At 35.2% G+C, this 26,482-nt stretch overlaps 1 protein-coding gene across 2 annotated transcripts; it reads right to left on the bottom strand.

Moving 5' to 3' along the window:
* Positions 1 to 10,255: 10,255 nt before the first annotated feature.
* Positions 10,256 to 26,067, bottom strand: LOC123565012 (uncharacterized). Of its 2 annotated transcripts, none has more exons than XM_045358995.2 (7): positions 25,919 to 26,066; positions 25,450 to 25,589; positions 22,614 to 22,848; positions 21,349 to 21,435; positions 19,162 to 19,499; positions 18,358 to 18,551; positions 10,256 to 18,029 (listed from the first exon to the last, which is right to left on the bottom strand). In XM_045358995.2, exons 2-7 carry the CDS (start codon positions 25,555 to 25,557, stop codon positions 17,834 to 17,836), a joined length of 1,158 nt encoding a protein of 385 aa, XP_045214930.2. In that variant the 5' UTR covers positions 25,558 to 25,589; positions 25,919 to 26,066; the 3' UTR covers positions 10,256 to 17,833. The 2 variants fall into 2 exon arrangements, with proteins under 2 accessions (XP_045214930.2, XP_045214931.2); XM_045358996.2 differs by having other exon boundaries at positions 17,928 to 18,067; positions 25,919 to 26,067.
* Positions 26,068 to 26,482: the final 415 nt, after the last annotated feature.

Below are 26,482 nucleotides of genomic sequence, written 5' to 3'. Positions count from 1 at the left end.
TGTGTATCATTATAGAATAACACAATATATGTTTGCAAACCTGGAGCAAAGCTTGAATCAATAACAGAATGATTGAAAATCCAAAGAAATACTTCATACTTCTCAAATTTTCTAGATGCGGTCCCGTCTTTGAAGGTTTATTGATTGAAACAGTTTGGAAAGGAAAAATTCAATAATTCAAAACCTTGTTTTATTATTCATCAGTTTTTACTCTTCTTCTTTAATGTCACTAACTTGAAATGTTATACCGCTGTCCTACTGTTTGCGATCCGTACTGAATTTTGCCTCTAAATGTTTGTCAAAACTTCTTAGGCTGACACTATCATAAGTTGATTAGCCGTTTAAAATTCTTCATTGGCCCAGGTGATGAGTTCGAGTCACTTCCCCTTCACCGCTGTTGCTTCGAAAACTCGATTCGGATGTAGAAGCCATTAAGCTGGCTTACGGAAGGTCGGTGTTTCTACCTTTATGGGAGCCCGTCCGTGCCTGAGTCGAAGCGGCATTAAACTTCCGCGCAGTCTGGTCAGGATCCATGCTGTTCACTAACGGGTTCTCTAATTGCAATAGGCTTTGAAAGCGAACAGCATGGATCCTGACCAGACTACGCGGGTACGCAGGCTGGTCTGGATCCATGCTGGTCGCAAACGCACTATGTTGGTTTTCTCATGGCTCGGCTCATATAAGCTTTTTCACAGATTAAACTCTTCTGACCACTTACTGATTGATGTTAAATGTACCAGCGTGTCTTAGAAAAGTCTGTACATTCTTTAGATATCTTGCCATTAGTGAATACATGTAATGATATGTTGTTTGTGGCATGATTTTTTTATAGAGAGATTGTAAAAATATCCATAGTTGCATTGAATACGTCTGTTTAACCTTGTCAGACAAAATAATTCAAATGTATGATCGGCATTACACAAAATGTGTTATGTCTTAATTCTGAAAACGCTTTAGTTAAGTTGACAGCAGAGACGTTTATTGAAATGTAATAATGACATGATAAAATCTCAACTACCGTCTAATACAAATTTTAACGCCGCTGTGCGAAAACCAACGTCAGGGCTTTGCGACATGCAAGGACCCATACTGAATCCATACTGTTCGTATATTCTAGCACTTGCATGAAACCGATAAGCGACGTGCAGACTGATCTTGATTCATTCTGCTCGCAAAGCCCTGACGTTGGTTTTCGCACAGCGTTGCTCAATTAGAGATCTGTCATTAAAAAGGGTTTCTGTTTTCTTCACATAAATTAACGTGTTACTGAACTGTAACTCGATCACTTCTGCTAGCAGTAAATGCTTCTTAGAAATACAGTAAGTATCAATAAGTATCCTTTAACAATACTTCAAAAAAAAGAAGAAAAAATGAAATTCAAAGCAAAAGAAAGAAGAAGAAGAAGAAGAAAAAGAAGAAAAGGAATAAAATAAAACTAAAATAAAAAATAAAATAAAATAAAAACAAGAAAAAGATAAAATAAGATGAAAGAAGAGTAAAATAGAAAGAAAGAAAGAGAGAGAGAGAGAGAGAGAGAGAGAGAGAGAGAGAGAGAATAACCACTGCAACAGAGACTGATGTATATCATGATCAAACATGTTGAGAAAAGTTATAGTTAACTTATACGCAGTTTTAGGCAAAAGAGATGCTAAATTCTCTTCAAAGGCAACGAGGGTCTCCGCAGCCGAGAGGTTAACGTCCCTGACTTAGAATTACTTGCCCCTGACCGAAGTGAGTTCGAAACCTCTTTTCGGGTGTAAAGCTCTTTATGTGAGGGAGCCATCTTGATGGCTTATGGAAGGTCAAGGGTTCTACCTAGATGCCCGTACCTGTTGATGATATGCCCCGGAGAGGCACAGGGGTAGGGGTATTCCTTCACCAGCAAAAGTTTGAAAGGTCGAAATATGACCAATCTTTTTTTCGTTGTGACTTTAAACCAAACGAAAGCGAAACAAACCACACACAGCGAGTAAGCCTAGATTGATCAAAATGACTGCTTTCGTTATCTCCCTTTAACAGAAATTATACTAGCGTGATAATTAAAGGTTTTAAGAGCATTGATTTTCGTTACATGAATACACGTTGCAAAGATTATCAGAAGAGGCGTTTGTCTTTTAAATCATGTTTTTGACATATTTGTTATGGGACATTTAACATCTGTTTCAATATTTTTACAATGACAACCTCGTTGAATTGATTTCTACCATCTTATTCAGAGTCGTCAGGCTTATGAACAGACATATTCAATAAAATGTTTTCTAAGAATGAGGTATTGCAAATATGGAACAGTGCTGAAGAAAACAAATGAGCCGCGCCATGAGAAAACCAACATAATGGCTTTGCGACCAGCATGGATCCAGACCAGCCTGCGCATCCGCTGTTCGCTAACGGTTTCTCTAATTAAAAAGGTTTTGAAAGCGAACAGCATGGATCCTGGCCAGACTGCGCGGATGCGCGGGCTGGTCTGGATCCATGCTGGTCGCAAAGCCATTATGTCGATTTTCTCATGGCGCGGCTCAAATACATTCTAGTGCGCATTATAAACATATCCATATCGTTGTCTGACAAGCTGATACATTCTATGCAACACATTCCTCTGTATTGACTGATATTCTTGTAAAGCTTACAGACAGCATCATGTCAGGGACATTCTATAATGTGATTTTTTTATGGAATTTAACATTGCACCGACACAGTTATAGGTCATATGGCGACTTTCAAGATTTGATGGTGGAGGAAGATGCCAGGTGCCACTCCGTGCATTATTTCATTACTAGTGGGCCCCTGGGTAGAACACACAACATTCCTTGAGCCAGCTGGATGGCTTTTTTTCACATAAAAAATTCATCGCCCCGTTGAGGCTCGAACCCACATCGGTGAGGAGCAACTGATTTAAAGTCAGCGATCGTAACAAGTCAGCCACGGATGCCCCACTTGTAATGCTGTTGGGTGCATTTTCCATTAAATTAAAAATTGAGATGTAGCATCACGTAAGCTAACTTCGTTTATGTTATGTATGCCAAAATTTGATTAATATAATGTCATCATGAATTATGTAAATGGACCTTTTTGCTTGGACAAATGTTCGTAAATAATATTAACAGTTTTTTCCCCAGAAATTTGGGTATGCATTTACGCTTGATATTCGTTTCTCATACAGACATTTTGACGAGCGATACACAATCGTACACATTTAGCAGATAGCGTGCAGTGACCAATTTGGACACTGTCAAGCAATTGTGTCTAATGTTTTTATCCGATTGCATCAGGATATTATATAACCTTTTTCATGCACATGTCTTTGTCTATAATTCAATATAAGAAGAGTTTGTCAGCCAATTAGTAAGACCAGTTATTGTTATACAAACATTAAGTTTTCCACCCTGATCGTTTTCAGACTTCCGATGCATGTAAAGATTTAACAAGATGACTTTTTATTCTTTAAAAGAAATGTTACAGTTTTAATATTTACGCAGATGCAGGAACATGTTCAGCATTGGCATATATCATTTATGCGAGAGTCACAAAGTGACCGTCTAAAATATAAGGAAATGAAACTAGATTACTGTACTGGACAACAGGGGTATCAGACAAAACTATTCGATAATATGAAACCAGTATCACATGAAATGAAGGTTTCTGAGGACGGCAAAATACATGTCAGTCTAAAAAGAAGGGATAAAATTGTTGTAATATCACAAGAATATGCCCAAGACAACAGAGATTTATTACAATTTCCCACAAAAACAACAGAATTTGGACACAGTACAAAAGAAATCCGTACAATTAACCCTTAACCTGCTGGTGGCAATTGATTCTGCCTTTGCGACCAGTGCAGACCAAGATCAGCCTGCACATCCATGCAGTCTGATCATGGTGTGCACTGTTCGCCATTCAATAAGTACTTTTTTGGTAAGCACCCCTTTTAACAGTTAATGGTACTTTCCAAATTGAAAGATGGAACAGTCCATTTTAGAAATTTAGCAGGCTAAGAGTTAAAGGTGATGCGACAGAGAATGATTAACCGCAAATCAACAAATTGACACACTCAGAGAACATGGTTAGTTTCACTTGTGCAAGAAATGGTTTCATTAGCAGCAAACAAAACGTTTCTTATGGAAAATATATGCTATCTTCTCTTTTAAGACGTTATCGATTAGTTTTCGAACACAACTTCGTCCCAAATGAGATGCATGTAGGACATGACATTAAAATTCTGGAAAGTTGGATACAAATTGAACTCTTTAATGGTGAATATTTTGGTATCCATGTTGAATCACTGAATGTTTAAAAAATAACAATAATTTTAATAGATTAATAATAGATTAACCTGGTATTTGTTGGGTTTACAAGAATATAAGGATTTTACATGCCTGGCTGTAAGACAGACTTTCCCTATCCGGGGGATTTCCTTAATGATAACAGAAACGACAGGCAGCTATACATGTATTCAGAAAGATGTATCATTAAAAACTGACTGTATATTCTTAGATATACACGTCCTACTTCTGCTGAATATAATCGTTATAAACAATTTGCCTGTTGGCATCAAAAACGGTCATAACGCTATCTGTGATAAAAGTTTACAATAACCTGCTCCCGAACATCGCCCAAATATTTTCATCCTGCGCCAAACATTGCCTTTTTCATGTATATTGTATATTTAAAACTTAAAAATCTCCTCTAAAACACCGATTTAGACATTATAATTTGGAAAGATGACAGGAGAAAGATTGATAGATATAGTCCATAAAGATAATGTCTTTGTTTAGTAATATTTTCAAAGAAATGTGGTTATAAACTTTATAATTGTCGACATTGGCGTAAAGTTTAACATTTAACATCGCGGTTTTCTCTTAAAATTGCATCTTTTCAGGATTTTAAATCGGCTTTGGAAACTTCATTTATTACATGATAAGGCAAGTGAGGTGAGTTTACTGGTTATTTGTTTTTATAGACCGAAATGAGGAGAATACCAACTCCTCTAAAGTTTTCAAATCAATGTATCGATCCTGCGCCGAACATAGCATCCTGCGCCGAACATATCCGGGTACCTAGTAGGTTAAACAAAAATGTTTTTTAAAGATGGTCGCCGCAATCGCAACTTGAAGCGGCACAGAAAAATAAATATATAAGGGTTTTCATTTCCTATATTAAATCAGATGTCGTGCCTCATTTGACTATAGGTCATAGTTGTATAAGAGAATAAAAGGAAGTAAGAAAACTGCAACCGGTTATTTACGAGCAAAATAAACGAGACATTGAAAATGATCTAACATTTAAGATCATAAAAGTACAAAGTACTTCTTTTGCATTCAGAGGTGTTTAAAGTGTGGATCATTTCTTTTTAGAATAAATTGTAATTGCTATTACCCAGCAGGTGCAGATGAACCTTGCGGTTGTATTTATGGATAGTGCACAAGTATAAACAATGAGTTACGAGGGGTATTGTGAAAGTTTTGCAATTTTATGATATATTCGTGCACAGATTGCATATTTTGACAAACTATACGTGAATGAATAGGATAGTCCTTCCTACATCGACTGATATGCAAAGGTTCAACAGAATATCACCATACCACAGAAAAGTCGGGTAAACGAATAATATCTCTACCTGTACAATATTATAAGAATCTTTCACTGGTTCCGGGTAAGGATGGGAATATCCGGCACTCGGGTAACTGTTTAAGCGGTAACGAAGCTCCTGCCGGATATTCCCATCTTTACCCGCTGCCAGTGATTGATTCTTTTTCTTGCATGTTTTATTCATCAATTTGTAGAAGATATAAAGAAAAACGAAGGTTTTTCTTTAAGGCGCTATTTTGTTATAGTAGCGTATGAATTTACGCATTCATTGATAAATTATAGCACGTGAGTCATCTTACATCCCTTGGTGTAAGATGAGTTTTTCTAGCACCAGAAAAGCACGGGAAAACCCTGTCCGGCATGCAAGAAATGTTTTATCGTACTATCCAATACGACTGAATACATAAAACATTCTCAGAAAAGTTGTCCCCTTCACAAATGAAAGCTATTTATAAAGTCTTAGAAATAAACAATTGCTGAAAACTGTGTTAACCTGGCCATGTGACATTTCATAACTTGAACATTATTGCAAATGCATCAAAACGAAGATACAGTGGTAACAGTTAAGATAACATTTTTTTTTGAAAATGGAGAGTTTTTAAAGGCGATGAACTGTCAAAAAATGCTACCCCTTTATGTAGTCCTTGTCTGCAGTAAAATGCATATATCAATTAAGTGACAATCGGTTTGTAGAGTAATTAATGTACGTGTTTTATACTATTACTTTGTCGGCTTTAAATGAAAAAGTAAAAGCTTATGGCCGAAGACGCCCGATAGCCTTTGCATGAGATTTCAAATACACATGTTATTAGCATTTAAAGGAAAGTCGTGGACTTTGTGAGATATGCGCTCGTTGGATAACCTATTTGTTAAGCCAGGGTGAAAATGACAAACACTTAGTATATAAATGCCAAGGTCTGTTACACGTATACGAGGATTATGATAGACGGATATTTGAAGTCATAATAGGTAATGAATCATGTATTTCATTCAATGGGTCTCTTGGAATAGTAAAAACTGACTTTAGATGTGATAATGGCGAAAGGCCTCAAATTAGGCGGCAGTAAAGATCTTATACGCTTTATTTTTTTATGCAGGAGGTATGATACTATATAATGATAGCCCAAGGTCCTATTCCTGGGCACAAGACTATCACAGGATCTTATGCCGAAACTGTCTTTTCAGCCAGCCGTGGTGCTTTGCTTCGCGAAGCCCCGTCAAAAGACCTGAGGCTGCTGCATGACAATGCCCCTTCTCCTATTTGCACAGTTGTACAAGCGTACCTGACATCCAAGGGACATGAAACTTTGCCAATTACACCCTGCAGCCCAGTAATTGCTTCATGTTTTTTTCTAGCTGAATTCTTTTCTCAATAAAAAACTTTGCGACCCGAATGGCCAACCTCTTTGCCAATGCACTAATTGAGTTCCATGAGACATTTACTCATTTAATTAGACGGCTAAAAGTTTGCGGAGGTCAAGCGAGTCAATACATTAAGGCTCGGACTATTCAAATATTTACTAATACGAGCCGTGCCATGAGAAAACCAACATAGTGGCTTTGCGAACAGCATGCGAACAGCACAGTCTGGTCAGGATCCATGCTGTTCGCGTTCATAACCAACTGCTATTAGAGAAACTGTTAGCGAACAGCATAGATCCTGACCAGACTGCGCGGATGCGCAGGCTGGTCTGGATCCATGCTGGTCGCAAAACCACTATGTTGGTTTTCCCATAGCACGGCTCGACTATTATGTTCAATTTTCACTAAAGCGCCATAAGGTGCAATACTTGAAGAATGTCCCTCGTAAAATAAAATTCCTTCACGCCATTTTCCGTGTTCACAAAATCAGCTTGTAGCACATGTGGGTCTAGCTTAGAATAAAACATCCTGTACACATAAAACTTAGAAAGAATATGAAAGCTAAACATACAAATGATTGTTTCATCTTACTGTTGGCAAATGGGGAAAAAGGACGGCTTGTTGTGGTCAGAAATTCAAATGACCGATGAGCTTATATTATGTACTTTCGTATTTATTTGCGATTGCTGCCTCTAAGATACCTAATTAATTAATTGATTAACAGAATGAAAAATAAAACGAATTCATGAAAGCATTGTATAAAATGATAAACTTGTATCAGTTAGGCTTTATTTGTTTTCATATCTTTTTCAGTTCAATTGAAAGTTTGATGTACTAACAAATTTAAAACCAGTATTTGTAACCTATTTTGCTCTTTATACTTTTATTAAATAATATAAATAAACTTTACATTCAACACTTCTAATGAAAAAGCAATCAGCACACGTACCTTCGAATCTTGCACACTGCGTTCTATCATAAATGCAGCTGTGTTTACATGATCAAAACATTTCTTGAATGCAACTATTCAGTTAAAATTTTAATCTATTTTTATAGCATAACAGCTTGTTGTTTTTGAAGTTTGATATTTAGCAGTTTGGTTTTAATCAATTTCATTTAACTTGATCGCATGTAACAGTTGCAGAACAGTTGCAGTATTGTACGGAATTCCGTTAGGGCCATCGCCTTTGCATGTGTTGATCTGAAACGCGATACTCGATAGTACGATGATGAAAACGCGAAATCACGAAACTACGATAACGAAAACGCGACAACACGATGATGATAACACGATACTACGATAACGAAAACGCGATAATACGATAGTACGATGATGATAATGCGATACACTATCGCGTTTTCATCATCGTACTGTCGCGTTTTCACCATCGTACTGTCGTATCATCGCATTTTCGTTATTGTAATATCGTGATTTCGCAATATCATTATCGTACTATCGCGTTATCACCATCGTACTGTCGCGTTATCATCATCGTACTGTCGCGTTATCACCATCGTACTGTCGTGTTATCATCATCGTACTGTCGCGTTATCACCATCGTACTATTGCGTTATCATCATCGTACTATCGCCTTCCGGTGCCCATGCGCACAGAAGAATTTCCTCTCCAGTGTTCTGGTTTCTATTTATCTTGTTATTCTCTGTTGAAATTAAAAATGATTTCTATTGCTTGCTAATGGGTTGTAAAAAGTTTTTTCAGCTAAAACCAAATATGTACTTAGGCAAAAACTCTGCAGGTCAATCGGTTTGAGTTTTCTATATAGTATATGATAACAAGAAAAAAAAGAATGTTATATTGTACCATGATCAGGGCGTTTTTTGTTTGTTTTTATTTTGGTCTGACATGAATATTTTCACAAATATGATGATGAATATTTTCACAAATATGATGATTTATATTTCAACACTGAAAAGCAAATGCATGTCTTGTAAAGCTCAGGTCATTGATGTTGAATTCCGTAAGACGCATAACAACACTGAAATCGGAGCATCGCAAATATTCGAAGTATATTGTTTGCAGTTTTCATGGCACATAGTTTCTTTTAATGCATCAAAGTCTGGCAATTTTCTGCAAAAATAAAATAAAAAGTAAAGCAGTTTACAACCAAAAGTGAGTTAACGCCCCCTTACTCAGACATTTTATTTATGATTTTGCAGGAATGAGAAATGCAGTAAAATTATATCTGCACAGCATTCTGAACCTGTTCAACATCCAACACGCTTTGTCTCCCTAAATTCATTTTCTGTAAATGACGAAAGCTAAAAAAGCATGGAAAAATGTTAATTATTTTTTGCTTTTGACTAACTAGCAGCTGTGGCTATAGGAGAATCATCAATACAAATCAAGATTTTCACACACTAGCACCCGCGTTCGAATCTGCATATCGCCCTATCGCTAGAGCAGGAGCTGTAGTTCTAAAAGTATAACTTCTAATCTTCTCATTTTTAGCATGCACATGCGCACCGGAAGGCGATGGTGCGATAATGATAACGCGACAGTACGATGGTGATAACGCGACAATACGATGGTGATAACGCGACAGTACGATGATGATAATGCGACAGTACGATGGTGATAACGCGACAGTACGATGGTGATAACGCGACAGTACGATGGTGATAACGCGATAGTACGATAATGATATTGCGAAATCACGATACTACGATAACGAAAACGCGATAATACGACAGTACGATGGTGAAAACGCGACAGTACGATGGTGAAAACGCGATAGTATATCGCATTATCATCATCGTACTATCGTATTATCGCGTTTTCGTTATCGTAGTATCGCGTTATCATCATCGTGTTGTCGCGTTTTCGTTATCGTAGTTTCGTGATTTCGCGTTTTCATCATCGTACTATCGAGTATCGCGTTTCAGATCAACACATACAAAGGCGATGGCCCTAACGGAATTCTGTAGTATTGACGGTGCACCAGCGCTTAAGCGTGATCGTTACAATAAAGCATTGGATTCTTTTGAAGGTGATGGTGCTACAAAATAGACTGACTTTATGTTTGCTAACTAACAAAATTACAGAGTCCATTCGTTAGTATCACAGACAGGCTACTAAAGGTTTAGTCAGACAGCTGCATGGGTAAAACATCAGTAAAATTAAATCATGTATTAAAATCGTTAAATTGGTTTTAAGTGGTAGGTTTATGACATGATATTAAAGGTGGTTCGTCAGATTTTGGTCTGCTGATGGATTTGTTCAATTCTTAATCTACTGATCAATTATCCTTATTTGTGTATACTGAGATCTTAATACAACAACAACAACAACAACAATACAATTTATTGCGTAAAACATTGTACAATGCTTATAGCAAATACAAAATTACAATGTTACAAAGTAGGCAAAAGGCATTTTACAAGAGCAAAATGTTATCAATGACATTTACATTCTTAATAAATTGGCGAAATAGATAAATTTGGCTAAATTTCTTATTATTATTCTGGATTTTTCCGACATAAGATTTGTAAATTTTTGAATATTTGGCAATATAATATGTATTAAGTAAACATATTTTGCCAAAGGAATAATATGAAACCATTTTTTGTCAAGGTCATTGTTGTATTGGCCTTTGGCTTACTTATCCCAAAAAGAATAAAGGTTATCTGCTGACCACAATCATCGTATAAAGTTTGAAAACAATAGGTCAACGCGCTGTTAGCCATTTAGCAGAAACCATTTTCAGTCTCAAAGTCATTGTGACCTTGACCTTTGACTTACTGACCATCATGACATGATGGATCATCTTATATCCACAATTTATCATCTTGTGAAGTTAACGACCGTATGCTAGAGCGTTCTATAGTTTTTTAGCGGACACCGTTTTCATTCTCAATGTTATTGTGATTTGGACCTTTGACCTACTGAAAAAAACAGGGGTCACTAACTGACCACAAGTAATCATCTTATGGAGGTGAAAGCATTTTAAGTTATTGAGTAGAAACCATTTTCAGTCTAAATGTAATTGATCTTAACATTCGACACACTGAAAACCAAAGAGTAATCTACTGACAGAAGGCTGTCAGATGGTGGGCCAGGGTGTACATTAGTAATTGAGCGAAAAACATTTTGAATGTCATTGCGAACTTAACCTTTGACCTTCTGATTCCAAACACAATAGGGTATCTGTTGATCATAAGCAATCATCATGTGAAGTTTGAAGACTGATGGTCAAAGAAGTTTGAAGACTGCGAGCCGAAGTGTACTTTAGTTACTGAGCGAGAAACATTTTCTGTGTCATAGTCATTGTGATATATTACAACAGGTGTAATTTGCTGACCACATGCAATCATCCTGTCAAGTTTAACGACTGTAGGCCAAGGGCGTTATTTAGTTTTTTAAGCAGAAACTGTTTTCAGACTCAAAGTTATTGTGACCAACGGACCCTTTTAACAATTTGAGTTATCTATTGATTACAAACAATCATCGTGTAAAGATCAAAGCGTTCGCATTGTTTTAGTAGAAACCAATTTTAGTTTCAAGGTCATGATGACCTTGGCTTTTGACATACTGACACCAAATTTTAAACAATAGGGATTATTTTCTAATCAAAAGTTATTGTCCTGTGAATTTGCAGATCATGGACCAAGGGGTACTTAAGTTACTTAGCGAGAACCACATTAGTCTCAAGGTCATTACTTCAATGGCTTTTAACCTACTGGCCCAGAACAAATAGTGATGATCTGCGGACAACAAGCAATCATTGTTGGAAGTTAGGCAACTGCAGGCCAGGGTGTTCTTTAGTTATTGAGTTGGAATTGTTTTCACTCTCAAGGTCATTGCGACATTTGACGTACTGATCTCCAAAACAATAGGGATCATTCACTGTCCACAATCAATCAAGGTACGAAGTTTGAAGATTTATATGTCAAAGCGTTTTTACTTATTGAGTAGAAACCGTTTTCAGTCTCAAGGTCATTGTGAGCTTGACCTTTGACATTCTGACCCCGAAAATCATAGGGTTATGCACTGACCTCGGGCTATCATCCCAACTAATATCCAAGGCATTTTTAGTTATTAAGCGGAAACCATTTTCAGTATTAATGTCACTTAAACCTTGACTTTTGAACAACGATCTCAAAATCAGTAATGGCCATATTTCAGCGTTCAATAAAACATTTAGCAATTTCACGGTGTGGGTATGCCAAGTGTGGGTATACCAAATACCATCTAGTACTTTCAGACAGGTACATCACTTAATTAAAAGGTCCTGACTCTCTTCATACAAGATAAGAAATTCAACCACAAGAACAGCATGAAGACCTTGTAATTATAATTTTATTTCTATAACGTAACGCATTGTAGGGATAATACACGTTTTTTGTGTATTAACGTCTGCAGAAGCCCGCGGGATTGTTTGTGACCGAGACCGAAGGTCGAGGTCACAAACATATCCCAAGGGCTTCTGCAGGCGTTAATACACAAAACAAACATGTATTGTCGCTATTCTTGCATAAAAAAACATTACACGACGACTAAATGCATTGTTTTCATATGTGATGACTTTACGATTCCGGTACATTTTTAGTTACCATTCGGTTGTTGGTCAGAGACCACCAATTCAAAAAAGTACAGGGAACATACTGGGAATGAGGTAAGTGTATACCTGGGAATAAGGTAACGTCTGTGCGTTCTGATTGGTCAGTCATGTAAACAAACCCAGGAAGTGATTATTTTTTCAAAATTGATATTTTTTCACTGCATTTACAGTATTTTATTATACATTTTGACAAAATTTGCTACATTTTATGTGTATTGAAAAAAAGTTTTATCAAACGAATTTCTCCCGCCATGTCAATGATGTAAACAGGGGGTCATCTCATTCACACGAAAATTACTTAAATAAAGTATCACTATTCATATGTTTTTCGTCCGATATTTTGGTAGAACTAAGATAGTTCTTGAAAAACTTGTAATTAGATATACATGTTTCGATGTATGGAAGGCCGTGCACGCCATAATGTTACAATGTAAGTCTATGGGAAAACAATTGGTGGTCTCTAACCTGTTCTTGGAAACGGTAAACATGTTTTAAATATCCATAACCAGGGCACACATAACAACAACGCTACCAAAAGCGTGATTTGAAGGTTTTTGAGCATCTTATTTTTATTTTTAGTTATTACAAACGTTACATTAAACATAATTTTGCATATAACTTAAAAATTTGATTAACAGGAACATAATTTTAAGAATAACGTACAATTTTACATTCGAATTATTTTGAGTACGAACACAGAGTACGGATGAGTACGAAGCTAGTGACTAGCTTTTGAGGTTTATTATATGAATTCTGCGAAAAATCAGGTAAAAACAAACCGACTGATAGTAACAAAAATCATTAATATAATACCTAAAAACGGGCAACAGCACAAGTTACACGCGATACTTATTTATTAACAGTTATTTACAATAACTGAACAGACGCTTTGTAAAGGGAGTAAACTCTAAGAGAAGCTAGAGCGTACATTGATGGGGGCAGTACGTTTGGGGTTGTAAACTGATACAGCTAAACATACTATGGATCACATTGTATCTATAATGCTACAAGATGATGTTATTATGAAAGAAACAAGATGCAAATGCCAAATATCAGTTTGCGCAGAAATACATACATACGTCCCTGGTAAAGCATTTCAAAAATAAAAATCATGTATTAACAGCACGTGAATTGCCTTGTTTGCACATGATTTTTCTCCCGTTAATGCATGGGCGGATCCAGTGAAAAAGTAGTTTTTATGCAAGAATAAGCATTAAAACAGTGTAGAATAAATTGCTTAAGTTTCAACGTACACAGCAATATGAATATTCACAATGTCTCTAATACATACGAAAACAATGATCAAATGACATGATGTGCTTTCAAACATGACAGTTTAGGTAAGGCACAAAAACAAAAAGACATGTGACGATTGTGAAAATGGTCAGATCTAAAACAAAATGAAGGTTCATGCATGATGTTGCAATATGTTGAATCAAACGAACACAATGTAAAATCAGCTTACAAATGAGGCCCAGGTTATATAGCTTGTGTTTGACGTAAGTGTCTGCTATGAGTTTCTTAGTGCAATTACGCATAATAAAAAATACCGCTTTATGCTACTTACATTTTTGGCGCCAAAAATGTTTTTTTTTCAAAATATTGTTACGACTCAGGGGTGTTGCGGAGATGGGTAGACTAGGCGTACTGTAGAACTTTGGGTAAACTTCACTCAAGTAGTCGGAAAGGCAATTAGGGTATAGCCAGGTTGACTCAGAGTACCGTAAAACTAACTAAACCAGAGAGACTAATAAGACTCAGGTTAACAGTTAATGAAATTTATTAATGTTGATATATCATACTCCAGGAAATACAGGTGAAGTCAACACATTAAACAAGCACATCTAACTGATAACAAATGTAGTCACAAATTCTTCTTGATAATAAATGTATTCATATATTGATGGTTAAATTCTGCCAGTATAAGTGCAAACTTGTCAAATGAGATTAAGACTGTTCCGGCTTTCCATAGTTTACAGGTAGCGAAGCGAGTTTCAATGAACTTTAAAAATGTTTTACAAATCAATACTGAGCACTTTTACAGGTACAAAATGCAAGATTTAATATACATCTCTTTTTAGATTAATCTATTTATGACTGATCTGGCGTTCCATAACTTGTAAATATTGACGCGGATACAAAGACACTGTTCAGCAACAGAAATTCCTTCTATAAAATATAGTCACTTATATTCTCAGTACTTAAGACAAATCCATTAATTGTCTTTACTTTAAATAAGGAATGAATATACATGTATGTAAATACATCTGTGCAAATAAAACTTGTAGAAATGTTTCTAAAAATGTTGTATCAAAAGGGGCTTTTATAGACCTATGGCTTTTAATTAATATAAATTCGGATTGCAGAGCAACTTTCTTACATCTATGTTCAGCATAGTGTTCATTTTAATGAAAATCTATTGAAACAAGCCAAACGTGGTTTTAGGTCTGAAAGCTTGAGCTGAAGTGATTGCAGATGGCCAAAATCGGGCCCTTTTATAGTTTTCCAGAGAAAGTGACTCAATAAAGGTTACCAAAACAGTAAAAATGGGTTACTTTGGGTAAATTGACCAAATGGTTAGTGACCGACGGGTCACAGTGACCGAACGGTCACAGTGACCTAAAACGTTAAATTCTATGCTGAATACTGCCGTATCATAAAAATGGCGATTTTATGAAATGTTTACATGAAAATAACATCAAAATATGCACCACTGGGTTAACTCTAACATGTTCAAGTGATTTAAACATCTTTGTAGATGACAACGATAATTTGTGTTGCTTAGTAACGGTAAATAGTCCAACAATGCAATGCGAATAAGGATGCATATCCTGTCAGGAAATGTGACAAATTCAGAGAGTTATCATGAAAATATTGTGATTTATGCAAAATTCAGACTGTACAAAAGGATGACACTTATCTTTAACAAACAATTAAGTACTGTAGATTAATTGTGCAAAGTCTATAATGATTCACATGTAGGAAAATGTTACAAAATCTGGATTAAATGTGCACCAGCCGAAACGGATGTCTCTCGGTAAATGTAAACAGAGTTCGGATAAGATTAAAACGAACACGGAGGTGTATAATATGAGTTTGGTCTGTCATATTATGTAGATCAACACATATGTGTACAATTCTGTGTTTCGTTACTGTCAGCTTGCAAGGAAATGTCTCTAAAGCAGTTCAAAGCACAGCCAAGATCAATGACATTTATAAAACATGAAAATGGTAAGTCCCCATTGTTCGAGTCGTTACAATATTTCGTTAGATTTAACGTCGCGTCGACACAATTTTAGGTCATACGGTGACCTTCCAGCTTTGACGATAGAGGAAGACACCAGGTGCCAATCCGTACATTATTTCATCACGATTTCATCACGGGCGGGCACCCAGGTAGAATCACTGACCTTCGTAAGCCAGTTGGATGGCTTCCTCTGATGAAGAATTTAACACGCCGAGTAAGGCTCCAACAAACATTGTTGAGGAGCAAGTGATTCGAAGTGACATTAACCACTCGGCCTTGGAATCCCGAACTGCTGGGTTCGTTTAGATAATGTATTAAGTCATAAATTAGACATACTGAAACTCAAACATGTGTTTTTAACCCGTTTAAATAAAGTTCTTAACATTTTTATTGTTACGATTATTATTCGAATGAAACATATAGTCACATGATCATGAAGAGTTCCTTGCATACGATTTTATCCTTTTTCCAAAGTACAACGAGATCGATTTTCAAAACAATCAGTTAGTTTCGCAGTAAGCGGAAGACTGGACAAGCCTAGAAATAAAATATGTAAAAAAAACCATCGTAGAAACATTTCTATCATATGCAGGTAAGGAACGATAGATAAAACATTTCCACTTGTGCCGTACATGCAGGAGTGTAAGAGTTATCTGTGCAAATTTGTTAGACCAATCATTACAACTCAATATTTGTAATGCTACAAATAGATTTTCAAATGTTATTTTCCGCAATCAACAGATGCAGCGGAATATCTGTTGTTCCGAAATTGTTATCCTTCGAAATAAGAAGCAAAAACTTGAGCGAGTTGGTGGTTTTCGAATTATTTTAGGTATGACAGAGTTGATAAAGATATCAATGTCAAGCCTGAAATGTTATCTTCCGCAATTAAAAGACACAAAAGGAAACTAACTTGTTCCGAATCCCATATTCTTCGAAATAAGCAGCAAAAACTTCGGCGAGTTGTTGTTTTCAAATTACTACAATTGTTTGTAATAGAGTTGATAAAGATATCAATATCAAGTATTTCTATATTTCAAATAGCAATCTCTATTTATGCAGTCGAGGAATAGTTTGCAGACAATTACTCAATTACTTGTCTTACAAATCAAATAAATCAATTGAGTCTAATCAAGAAATATGTACCATAGTCTGCATTTATCTGTTTATAAAAACTTAATTAAACATAATAAGTTTGGATACAACATGCAGACACCATGCAATAATATCTAAAATGTTCTATCATTTCCTTTTCTACATGCTCCAGGTGTATGGCAAATAATTTGATCACACTTGAAACGCTCGTTATGATGAAAGCATTAAATATATTCAGCTGTAGAATGTAAGCAACAGATCGAATATTTCATTCCTTTTAGGAAAATATCTGAAGCAATTACTCATAAAGATTTATTTAAACTTACACGCCTATGTTTTACATTTACGTTAGAACTACGAGCATATTTGTTTTTATCTAGTTGTGTTTAGTGTCACATCGACAAAATTTAGTCCTTACAGTGCTATTTCCAGTTTTTGTTGGTGAAGGAAGACACTTCCGGACTTCAGGCTTGTGTGGGCACCTTGGTAGGAATATCAACCAGCTGAATGACTTCCTCACTTGAAGAATTCTACATCGCACGAGAGGTTTCAAACCCACACCGATGTGGGGCAAGTGATTCGAAGTCAGTGACCGTAACCACTGGGCCACGGAGGAGACCCCTGAATCCGAGCATTTATGTCATATAACATATACTTTAGTATCATCATTGCACAATATTGCGTTTGATTGTGTAACTTATATGTTAAAAAGTTGCAACATGAAAGACATAAGCAGTTAATTGTAATTTGCATTAGAATGGTTTTGATAATGTGTTGAAAGATAAAATAGATAAATATAAATAATATAATTATGATAACAATAAATCTTCTTCAATATTGTAGAAGTGCTCAAAATATCATGATTCACCGCAATGAATTTTGAAAAAAAGCATTCTGGAAAATAATTTTTAGACGCATGTGACCCTAAATGTGCAAAAAAGACAAAATGTTTATCAATAGATTGCTATTCTTCTCTCTTTTTATCATATTCTGTCATCCTGCGATCTCTACCAGCTTCCCATTTCTTCAGTTCTTCCTCTCCAAGAATTTCAAACATCACTGCCTTCATCAATTTATCGCAATCACCGTGTATTCGGCTTCCAACAGGACGACCATTTTCATCGACTTTATTACAATAGTCGTCATATGGCGTTCCTTGTCTAAAATAAGTCATGATAGTGTGCTTTAGGTAAGTATCCTTATAAAGAAAACAATATAAATTATTACTGCATGTTTTTCAATTCACGTGCTTATTATACCAAACGCAAACACGTTATATGTTGTTTCAGTAAAACAATAAAACTAAATTAATTAAATATTAATTGAATTGATATCAATCAAAAACGGTATTATTTACTCAGTTTTCAAAAACTATTAAGCAAAACGAAGAACACCACTGAATGCTGAACATGAAAAATACAAGCCAGCAATTATTTTAGGAAAGCACAATTAAAAGAGTATATAGGACTTTAGCATGAACTATTTTACCTGTTACATATCACAAGCCGTATTGGTTTCTTGCCCATCTCCACCAGGCTGTTGGCGGGGGACACCATTAAGGTGGAGCCTAGACAGAACACAATATCAGCATTCTTTGCGTTCTCTTCCGCGCTGTCCAATATAGGACTCTCCAAGTAATCTCCAAAATTGATAATGGTGTTCATGAGATACCCACCACAAGCCTAGAAAATACGACATCGTCAAAATTGATTTTTTTTTTGTCGTACACAATATTCTTTAAGAAAAAAAAGGTTTGGCTTAGAAAAGTTTTGCTTGGAAACTTCCTGCCTGTTGTTATGAATTGTAGTACGTTTTAGGTTCAGGTTTTTTGTGTATTATATCACTGCATACATCAATTTGCACGAACATGCACGGGTTGGAGCTATTTCAGTTTCTATGTGGCCTAATAGTTTTCGTATTCTGAATTGTCACAGTGGCTATACCGACCGAAAGAAAAAAAAATCGGTCGGATTTTGTACAGCTTATTGACTATTAACAACAGAATCAAGAATAGCAATAAAATTAAGTAAAATAGCTTGTTTAGTACTAATGAAGACATGTCCCTGCTCAGAAAATCACTTTAACACTCTTCTGTTGATATTCTCCTCGCATAAAATATATGCAATGGCATAACAGAAGATTGCTGGATATCAAAGATAACTTAATTTACTCATTACTACAGTTGGGAAATTATTTGATGCTGAAGCTACAAAAACACATACGGTACATGCACCTTTTATTTTGTTTTGTTTCATGGTTTGTATGGCAGAGATAGTTACAGAAATTACATACCTTGTTCGGACATACCCTCCCCGTCCTGTGGCTTATATGGCAACGTTCGCATTTCATTGGAGGAACTTTCATTATCTCGCCCATTGTCATGGCTCTGTGACTTCTATTTACATCGTATCGTGTCTTACACTTTTCACATTTTTGAATAAAACCATTTCCATGGAGTTCTGAGATTTGTTCAGGTGGAATGCCAGACAATCGGTGCAAGCCATCAGTGTTTTGGCTGATGACATATTTAAACATTCCCATCTCTAAAAGTTTAACAATAGCCTCATGGGTATATGTGGGCCGTAACTCCATTATGCTGTATTGTCGGCGACCTTTTGACGCCTTCGCACCTAAAATGGGAGATATTTATATTGATTTTCATTTATTTCTGACTGACAAAAATGGCCGCTCTGATCGCATTTGGTATGCACAATTGCAAATTATGTCCAAGGAACTCAAACGTAAGGACTGCAAATTTACCAAAAGTTAAAAATGTAGCAAACGGTACATTTGTTTTTGTTTTTGTTGGTTTAACGTCATATCGACACAGCCATTTCTCATATGGCGACTTTCTAGCTTTTCATGGCGAAGAAAGACTCAAAGTGCCATTCTGAGCATTTTTTCACCCCTTGCGGCCACCTGGGTAGAAACATCGACCTTCCGTAAGCTAGCTGGATGGCTTCCTCGCATGTAGAATTTTACGCCACAAGTGAGGCTCGAGTCCATATTAAGGACGGGACAAGTGATTTGAAGCACTCGGCCACGGAGGTCCTTTAAGAGTACATGTAGTACATTCTTAATGTTTTATCTTATACTAGCAGAGAATAACGTATCTTACCTCTTATCTAATTCAAGTAAAGATATGTGCCAGCTCTTATTAGGAGAACAATTGAACTTAGTACTGGTTCACAAAAATATGTAAATGACTTACACAATTATATTTTTATTTTAAAGCAACACTTTTAAGTCCAAGTCTGTAAATCATAATCGGTACGACTCGAAGTGTTTGAAATGTTTAAGCAATTTCATTTCCGTAACATAGAACCACAAAGATTTTTTTCTTTGACTATTTCGACATAAGAATGGAAATATTCCTTCATAAACCTATCAGTAAACATGTCACATACAAATACAAAAAGAATAAACTGCTATGCAAAAAGGTTTGCACCAAGAACTGCAATATGTATTAGCATCCCGAATCATTTTACCAGACCAAGTCTGCAATCATGGCAGTTTTACATTGATAATAAATTTCTGTAAGAGAGCTATCAAATGCAGGAATTAAAGCAAAACAAAAAAAAACAAAAACAGCAACATATAAGAAGTGTGCCGCCAATCATATTATCGTGCCAATGGCGTCATACGTTGTTATGCAATTTCAACATATTTTCAAATTTGAAATGATGTAAAATCAGGTCAGGCTGACATATCTAACTGTGGTCAAATAGTTAGTTTCTCTTGTGTACATACATCAAGTTGTATTTTCTGTAAGCGGTACACTAATTATATTGTACGTGTGTTGAAACCAAATCTACCTGTTCGCGCACCATACAAAATGACTGTTCTAATTATGTTCGCGGGAATCCCTGTATATGTTTGACAATGATAATATATTTAGTTTGTTCACAATAGCCTTTAACTTATCTACAGGAACACACACGCTAACATATTTATCAGGTTACCCTCCTTCCTTCCCATTGTTTACAGTTGTAGTAAACAAAAACCTTCGATATTTAAGATGTCACTTGTTTTCATCAATATCACGTCAGACATTTGTCAAAACTAACATTGTATATTAAATCTTTTTAGACATCCTGACCAACATGATTTTAAATTACCATGTTGGATGTTAAACTGTGTCTGTATTTGCCGCATTTATACACTTATCATGTACAATGATCACGAACAATGTTCGGCGTTTTCCAAACCTGCTTCAACCGATACGATTTTACATTTATCATTTTTGGCTCTTGTTTACACTGGACTTAACCATTTTTTTGCATTTATCATATCCGGTGTTTGTTCACATGCCTTAACCAAATGCATTTTGTTCGTCATTTACGTCATCTTGGATGTTTGTTCCTACCTAATCCTAACAGTACGTTTTACATTTACATGTACCAAGTTAGAACTTTGGCAACCTTTGCCTAAACTAATAAATAATTGTGTGTCATGCTTGACGCTTTTCTTCGAACTTACCATGTTCTTTAGCTTTATCTCTTACTGTCCATTTTCCGTCTTTACCTCGGAAATCACTTATGCCTGCAGCTGTAGAAATACCTGCACCTATATACACAAAACAAAACAATGCAGTTGAAATCACGGAGACGTTAATAATAAATATGTGATGTAAACTGTTGCAAAACTGAATGCATAAGTGCTTTTACAGGCAATGGATAACTTATCAGTTTTTCTGCCTGTATGTATCATAAGTTCATGAGTTATCGTCATTTATCCAAATATTCTAGAATAAAACCTGGTTCTAGCATACAGAAACGTATGTCTTACCAGGAATAAATGCAACCCAAAATTTAAAAGGTGAACAACTGAAAGAAAGACATAGTTTGTCCATAAATCTGCTTGCATCTTGCGGATCTCCTAACTCAAAAAAAGCAACAGACCTATGCAATACAATATTAATGGACAATAAGACAGAATTAACAACTGTGAGACATTTCGCTGACGCATTTTACACTTTTTAAATAAACTATCATGAAAACTATGAGTTTATAATAGACTGTCATTATGATAACTTACTTAAGAAAAACATTTTCAGATAAATCTAGGATAGAAGCATGCAGGCGACCCTATCTATTTTACTGGCTTAATTGCCTTTGTACATGACAAGTTAGTTGGTAGCGAGGTAGAGGGTTGTTGTTCAAAGGCAACATTGCATTATTATTAGTTTGGTTTTAATAATAAATGCACCTGGAAAAAAACCCTATATAGCGACATTAATGGTACCGTGGAGTGGACTGTATTGTTCGAATCAACATCTTTATATGGATTCCAATGAATATTCATACCAAATGTTTCCTTTTTGCAATGTAAAATGTGTTTTAGAGTTCTATAAGCAACAAACTATGCAGTGCAAAATTCAGTAGGCAAAGTAGATAGCGTCTTAAGCCTTATTTGCTTGCTAAATTCATTAGAAAAGTTTAGATCTAAAGCAAGTTTTCATTAATGGAGTGTTGGGAAAAATCATAGTTTGTATAAGATATTTAGTTAAAAATATATTCTAATGTAATTTTAATTCAATCTGTCTCAGTTCTATCATACAATCAAGAGGTTATTTCTTTTACATATTTTCCTCTGATTAAATAGATCCGCAATTTCAATTCATACGTACCAAAACATTCTAGATCTAGATTAATTTTTAATCAGTGTTAATTAAAACATTTTTGTTATATAATCAAACAAATCCTATCATATTTGCACTATCGTCTAAGCTACAAAGCTAATACCTGTAAAGAAGATTGGATATTTTGCTTGTTGCAACATCTTAGCAATCCGCTTCGCCTCATCCTTAATGAAAGTGTCTGAATCGTGAAATTCTGCCGTCTTCTTTGCTTCCTTCACAAGTTTCACTTCAAGTTCACTTAGGTTATTCTTGCCAGCTGATGTTTTCTTGGCAGCATCTACCAAATCTGACCAACAGTGCCGATGAAATATGGCATCACCACTTTCATCCCACTCTGCCTGTTTAAATGAACATATAAAGAAATATGAGTAGGTATGCATATAGCCATGGACATATATTTGAAGGTATGTCTATCACCTCGGACATATATATTTGTAGATATGCCTACCATTATGGACATATATCTGTAGGTTTGTCTATCGTCATGGACTTATATCTGTAGGTTCCTATCATCACAGGCATATATATTTGTAGGTGTGCCTATCATCATGAACATATATATTTGTAGGTATGTCTTTCGTCTCGGAAAGACATTTGTAGGTAGGCCTTGCCGTCACGTTCAGAGGAGCATGATTCTGGCCCTTTTTCTTTCAAATATCATAGGTTTCAAAATTGTTTATTGTATTAGTATTTAGTGATGAAGATAAGCTTAAACACTTCATAGGAGATAAGCAGTTCATCAACAGATACAGCCTGTCTCGGTCAGAAGTCATCTCGTTACTTTTAATGTTTAGATATGTTACAGCGCTAGAGATAAGGCGCGGCCGGTAAGAAGGGGCTAGTCACCTTCCGTTGAAAAAAAACAAAACAACTAAATACACGTTACGGTGATTTTTAGTATATGCTGAACAAAAACATGTTCCCTTATGTAAACAAGGAAAGAGATCGGCCTTGAAATGCCTGATTAAGTCTGATCAACAAACTAAATAATTTCTGTTCAATATCTATAATTGACATCGGATTACCTTTAAGTTATTGATCAAGACATCATTCGTCGGACAATTAATTAGGTAATTTGTCCTAGTCTTTGCGAACTTTGCAACGACCAAGTAGGGGATTCTGACTTTATCCGTTAAGTTAGAATAATAACTAACATGTTGTTGCTAATGATATTCAAATTTTGTTTCTCTTCGTCAGCAAATATGAGCGTTAAACTTTGTGAAACAGAAGAAAAGCCCCGACTTTAATACCCTTACATGCATGAATAAAAGTCCCAGTCCAATTTTCACGACTGTGTTTCGGTACAATTAAAACCTTGCAGTTTCATCTTTATTTTAGACAGTTTCTTTTCCGCCTGATAAACATTATAGAGATAGTCTTACTCATTACAATTTTTAATTACTGAAAACATGACAAATAGGAAATTAAAACCAAACAGTAATGTCAGTTTCGTACATCATTTTAATTCACCTTACAAATTTTCTTGTGAAACTAGCTTTGATGTCCTCCTTTCAAGCAACTGTCAATAATTTCCTCAAATATCAAATAATCTGATAATCGTGATTCTTTTAGAAACTTCTGCAACTTACTCTATAGTTTTGTTAAACTTAGTTAAATTTTAAAGAAGTCTTTAATTGTTTATAAGAAAACCTTTATCGGTGTGGTGGAAATGTATGTTTAAAATATGCTAACATTCTTTCATCTAGTGTCAATTAACTTATCTATGTATGGAAAAAATACAACCCACCTGATAATGTTTAGCCCATTTTGTTTAGTCGGCCAAATAATTATTGTAAATAACCTCAAAATGATGGTGCAATATTTATATGAGATCGTAAAAACATCGTACCGTAAAATGAAATAAAGCGTAACTGACTAAATAAACCTATTCAATGGATAATGTGCTTTAGATTATTTCAAGCTGAGTAAATTCATACAGATATTATTAGATATATTAGTAACTGATGCATTTACTAAGTGGACTCGATTATGTTCGACAGTTTGATCTGGTGCACCGATCTGCACCCGTTTCAGACCCGGTACACCTGAGGGACATGTTGAATAGCCCGATAGAAACAGCCTGACGCATTTCGGTGTACCGGGATAGCCCAGCGTGGTAAATCTGCCCACCTACTCAAACATCACATACGATAAGTGTAACAAAGGCCTGCTAATAATTTTGATGATGATAAAGTAATATTATTACTGGTTTATACAGTGTGTTCTATAAAAATATATATTCGTGCATGGAGTTCTCATGGAAGCATGTACCTATTTAAAGAATAAGTTTTTAACAAATATGGATATCGTATCAGTACTCGAACGTAACGCACAGGTCTTCTTGTATTACTGAGAGAAATTTTTAACTGCCATTTGTCACGGTTTAATACAGTCAGCAAGTAATGAACTTGTTGAAACAAAAAGAAAAAGTATCCAAAAATGTAAACAATTTTCGTAATAATATTCCCAAGATCTTGTTTTTTTATTCAAGAATTTATTAGGTTATTACACTGCAGTCTATGATTGATATCTATAACACTCCAGAAGTCTATCTTTAAAATAACACCTGTATATAAAATAAAAACTTTTATTTTATATATAGGGGTATTGTTATTGTAAAAGATAGACTTCTGGGACAGTTAAGATAAAAAATATTTCTTAAATACTAAGGTTTTCCTTCACTAAGAAATTTTCTTTTTTATTTCAATTTTGGTGAATACAAATTTAAGAAAATTTCTTACCTAAGTCAAAATATTTAAGTTAAGAAATTTCTTTTGTAAAATCTAAGAAAATTTCTAAGATGCTTCGTGAATACGGCCCCTGGACTCTGGAATCTTACTGATATAATTTCAGACTCCTGTGATTAAGATCAACTTTAAGAAATAGCAAAATGTTTAGGAATATGTGATGATAAATAGAAGTTAAATAATCAAATGTACCTGCAGGGTCTTCCTCTCTGCCGCTGTGACCTGAAAGGCTCGAACCTCTACCTTGCCAGTATCTGCTGTCACTGACCCTTTACAGGACTTTAATGAACACAGTGCCATTTTCCGTATTATTGTTTTTATTATTAGACAACCTTCCAAAGAAAAAGTATATATTTTCTACCATGATACATGTTTGAATAAATAAAATGTCTTTATTTTATCTTTCTCTGAATCATGAAATCAAGACATTATAGTAATTATTCAAAATGCGTGATATTTCGGAACTTATAAACAAACTACCAAATATAAAATATCACAGGGTAAATTAATTGTAACATACTATCAACAAGGACCTGTGGAATTACTTAATAAACGGAAAACACTGATTATGATATTTATTGTTAACCGATAAATTTACGTTGTTAACCGATAAATTTACGTGTTACTGTGAAATAAATAAGAAAATAAATGGATTACGTACCTCTTTAAATCCGTTCTATAGTTGTTTGAAAGCTGAAAAACAGTGTCATTATTTATTTACTGACATATCATACTGAGTCACATCTAAATATAAACATCTAAATATAGAACATTGACTAAACAAGTATTCGCACCGATTAACAACGAAGAAGAAAATACCTAGCCGATCATACACTTCGGATATATCGGAAATACCCGAAGCGCACTGTTTTGTCACAGGACTTTGTATCTAAGGTAAACAAGATACGCGGTGACGCACGGGGAGTTTTTTTTTCAAAGCTGGACTGAATATATTACGATTCAACCTGAACCTTCCCTACAATGCTAGGTCAAATTCTTTGCGTTGTTGGCATTTATATTCAACAACTGTCTAAATATACTTAAGATATAAGAATTCCTTTTGCACATAAATTGATTTTAATTTTTTCAACTATGACTTGGAAATTTTGTAACATCCGCGTGCGCGCTTTAAATAGTTCCTACAGGCAAGGTTTATTACATGTAAATGAAATCAGTCAAACTGACGTATATTTATCAACGCTATGGGCCGAAAGTTTAGATGTAT

Source organism: Mercenaria mercenaria, chromosome 2, assembly GCF_021730395.1.
Source record: "Mercenaria mercenaria strain notata chromosome 2, MADL_Memer_1, whole genome shotgun sequence".
Taxonomy (NCBI): domain Eukaryota; kingdom Metazoa; phylum Mollusca; class Bivalvia; order Venerida; family Veneridae; genus Mercenaria; species Mercenaria mercenaria.
This window is presented reverse-complemented; position numbering and strand designations above follow the sequence as displayed.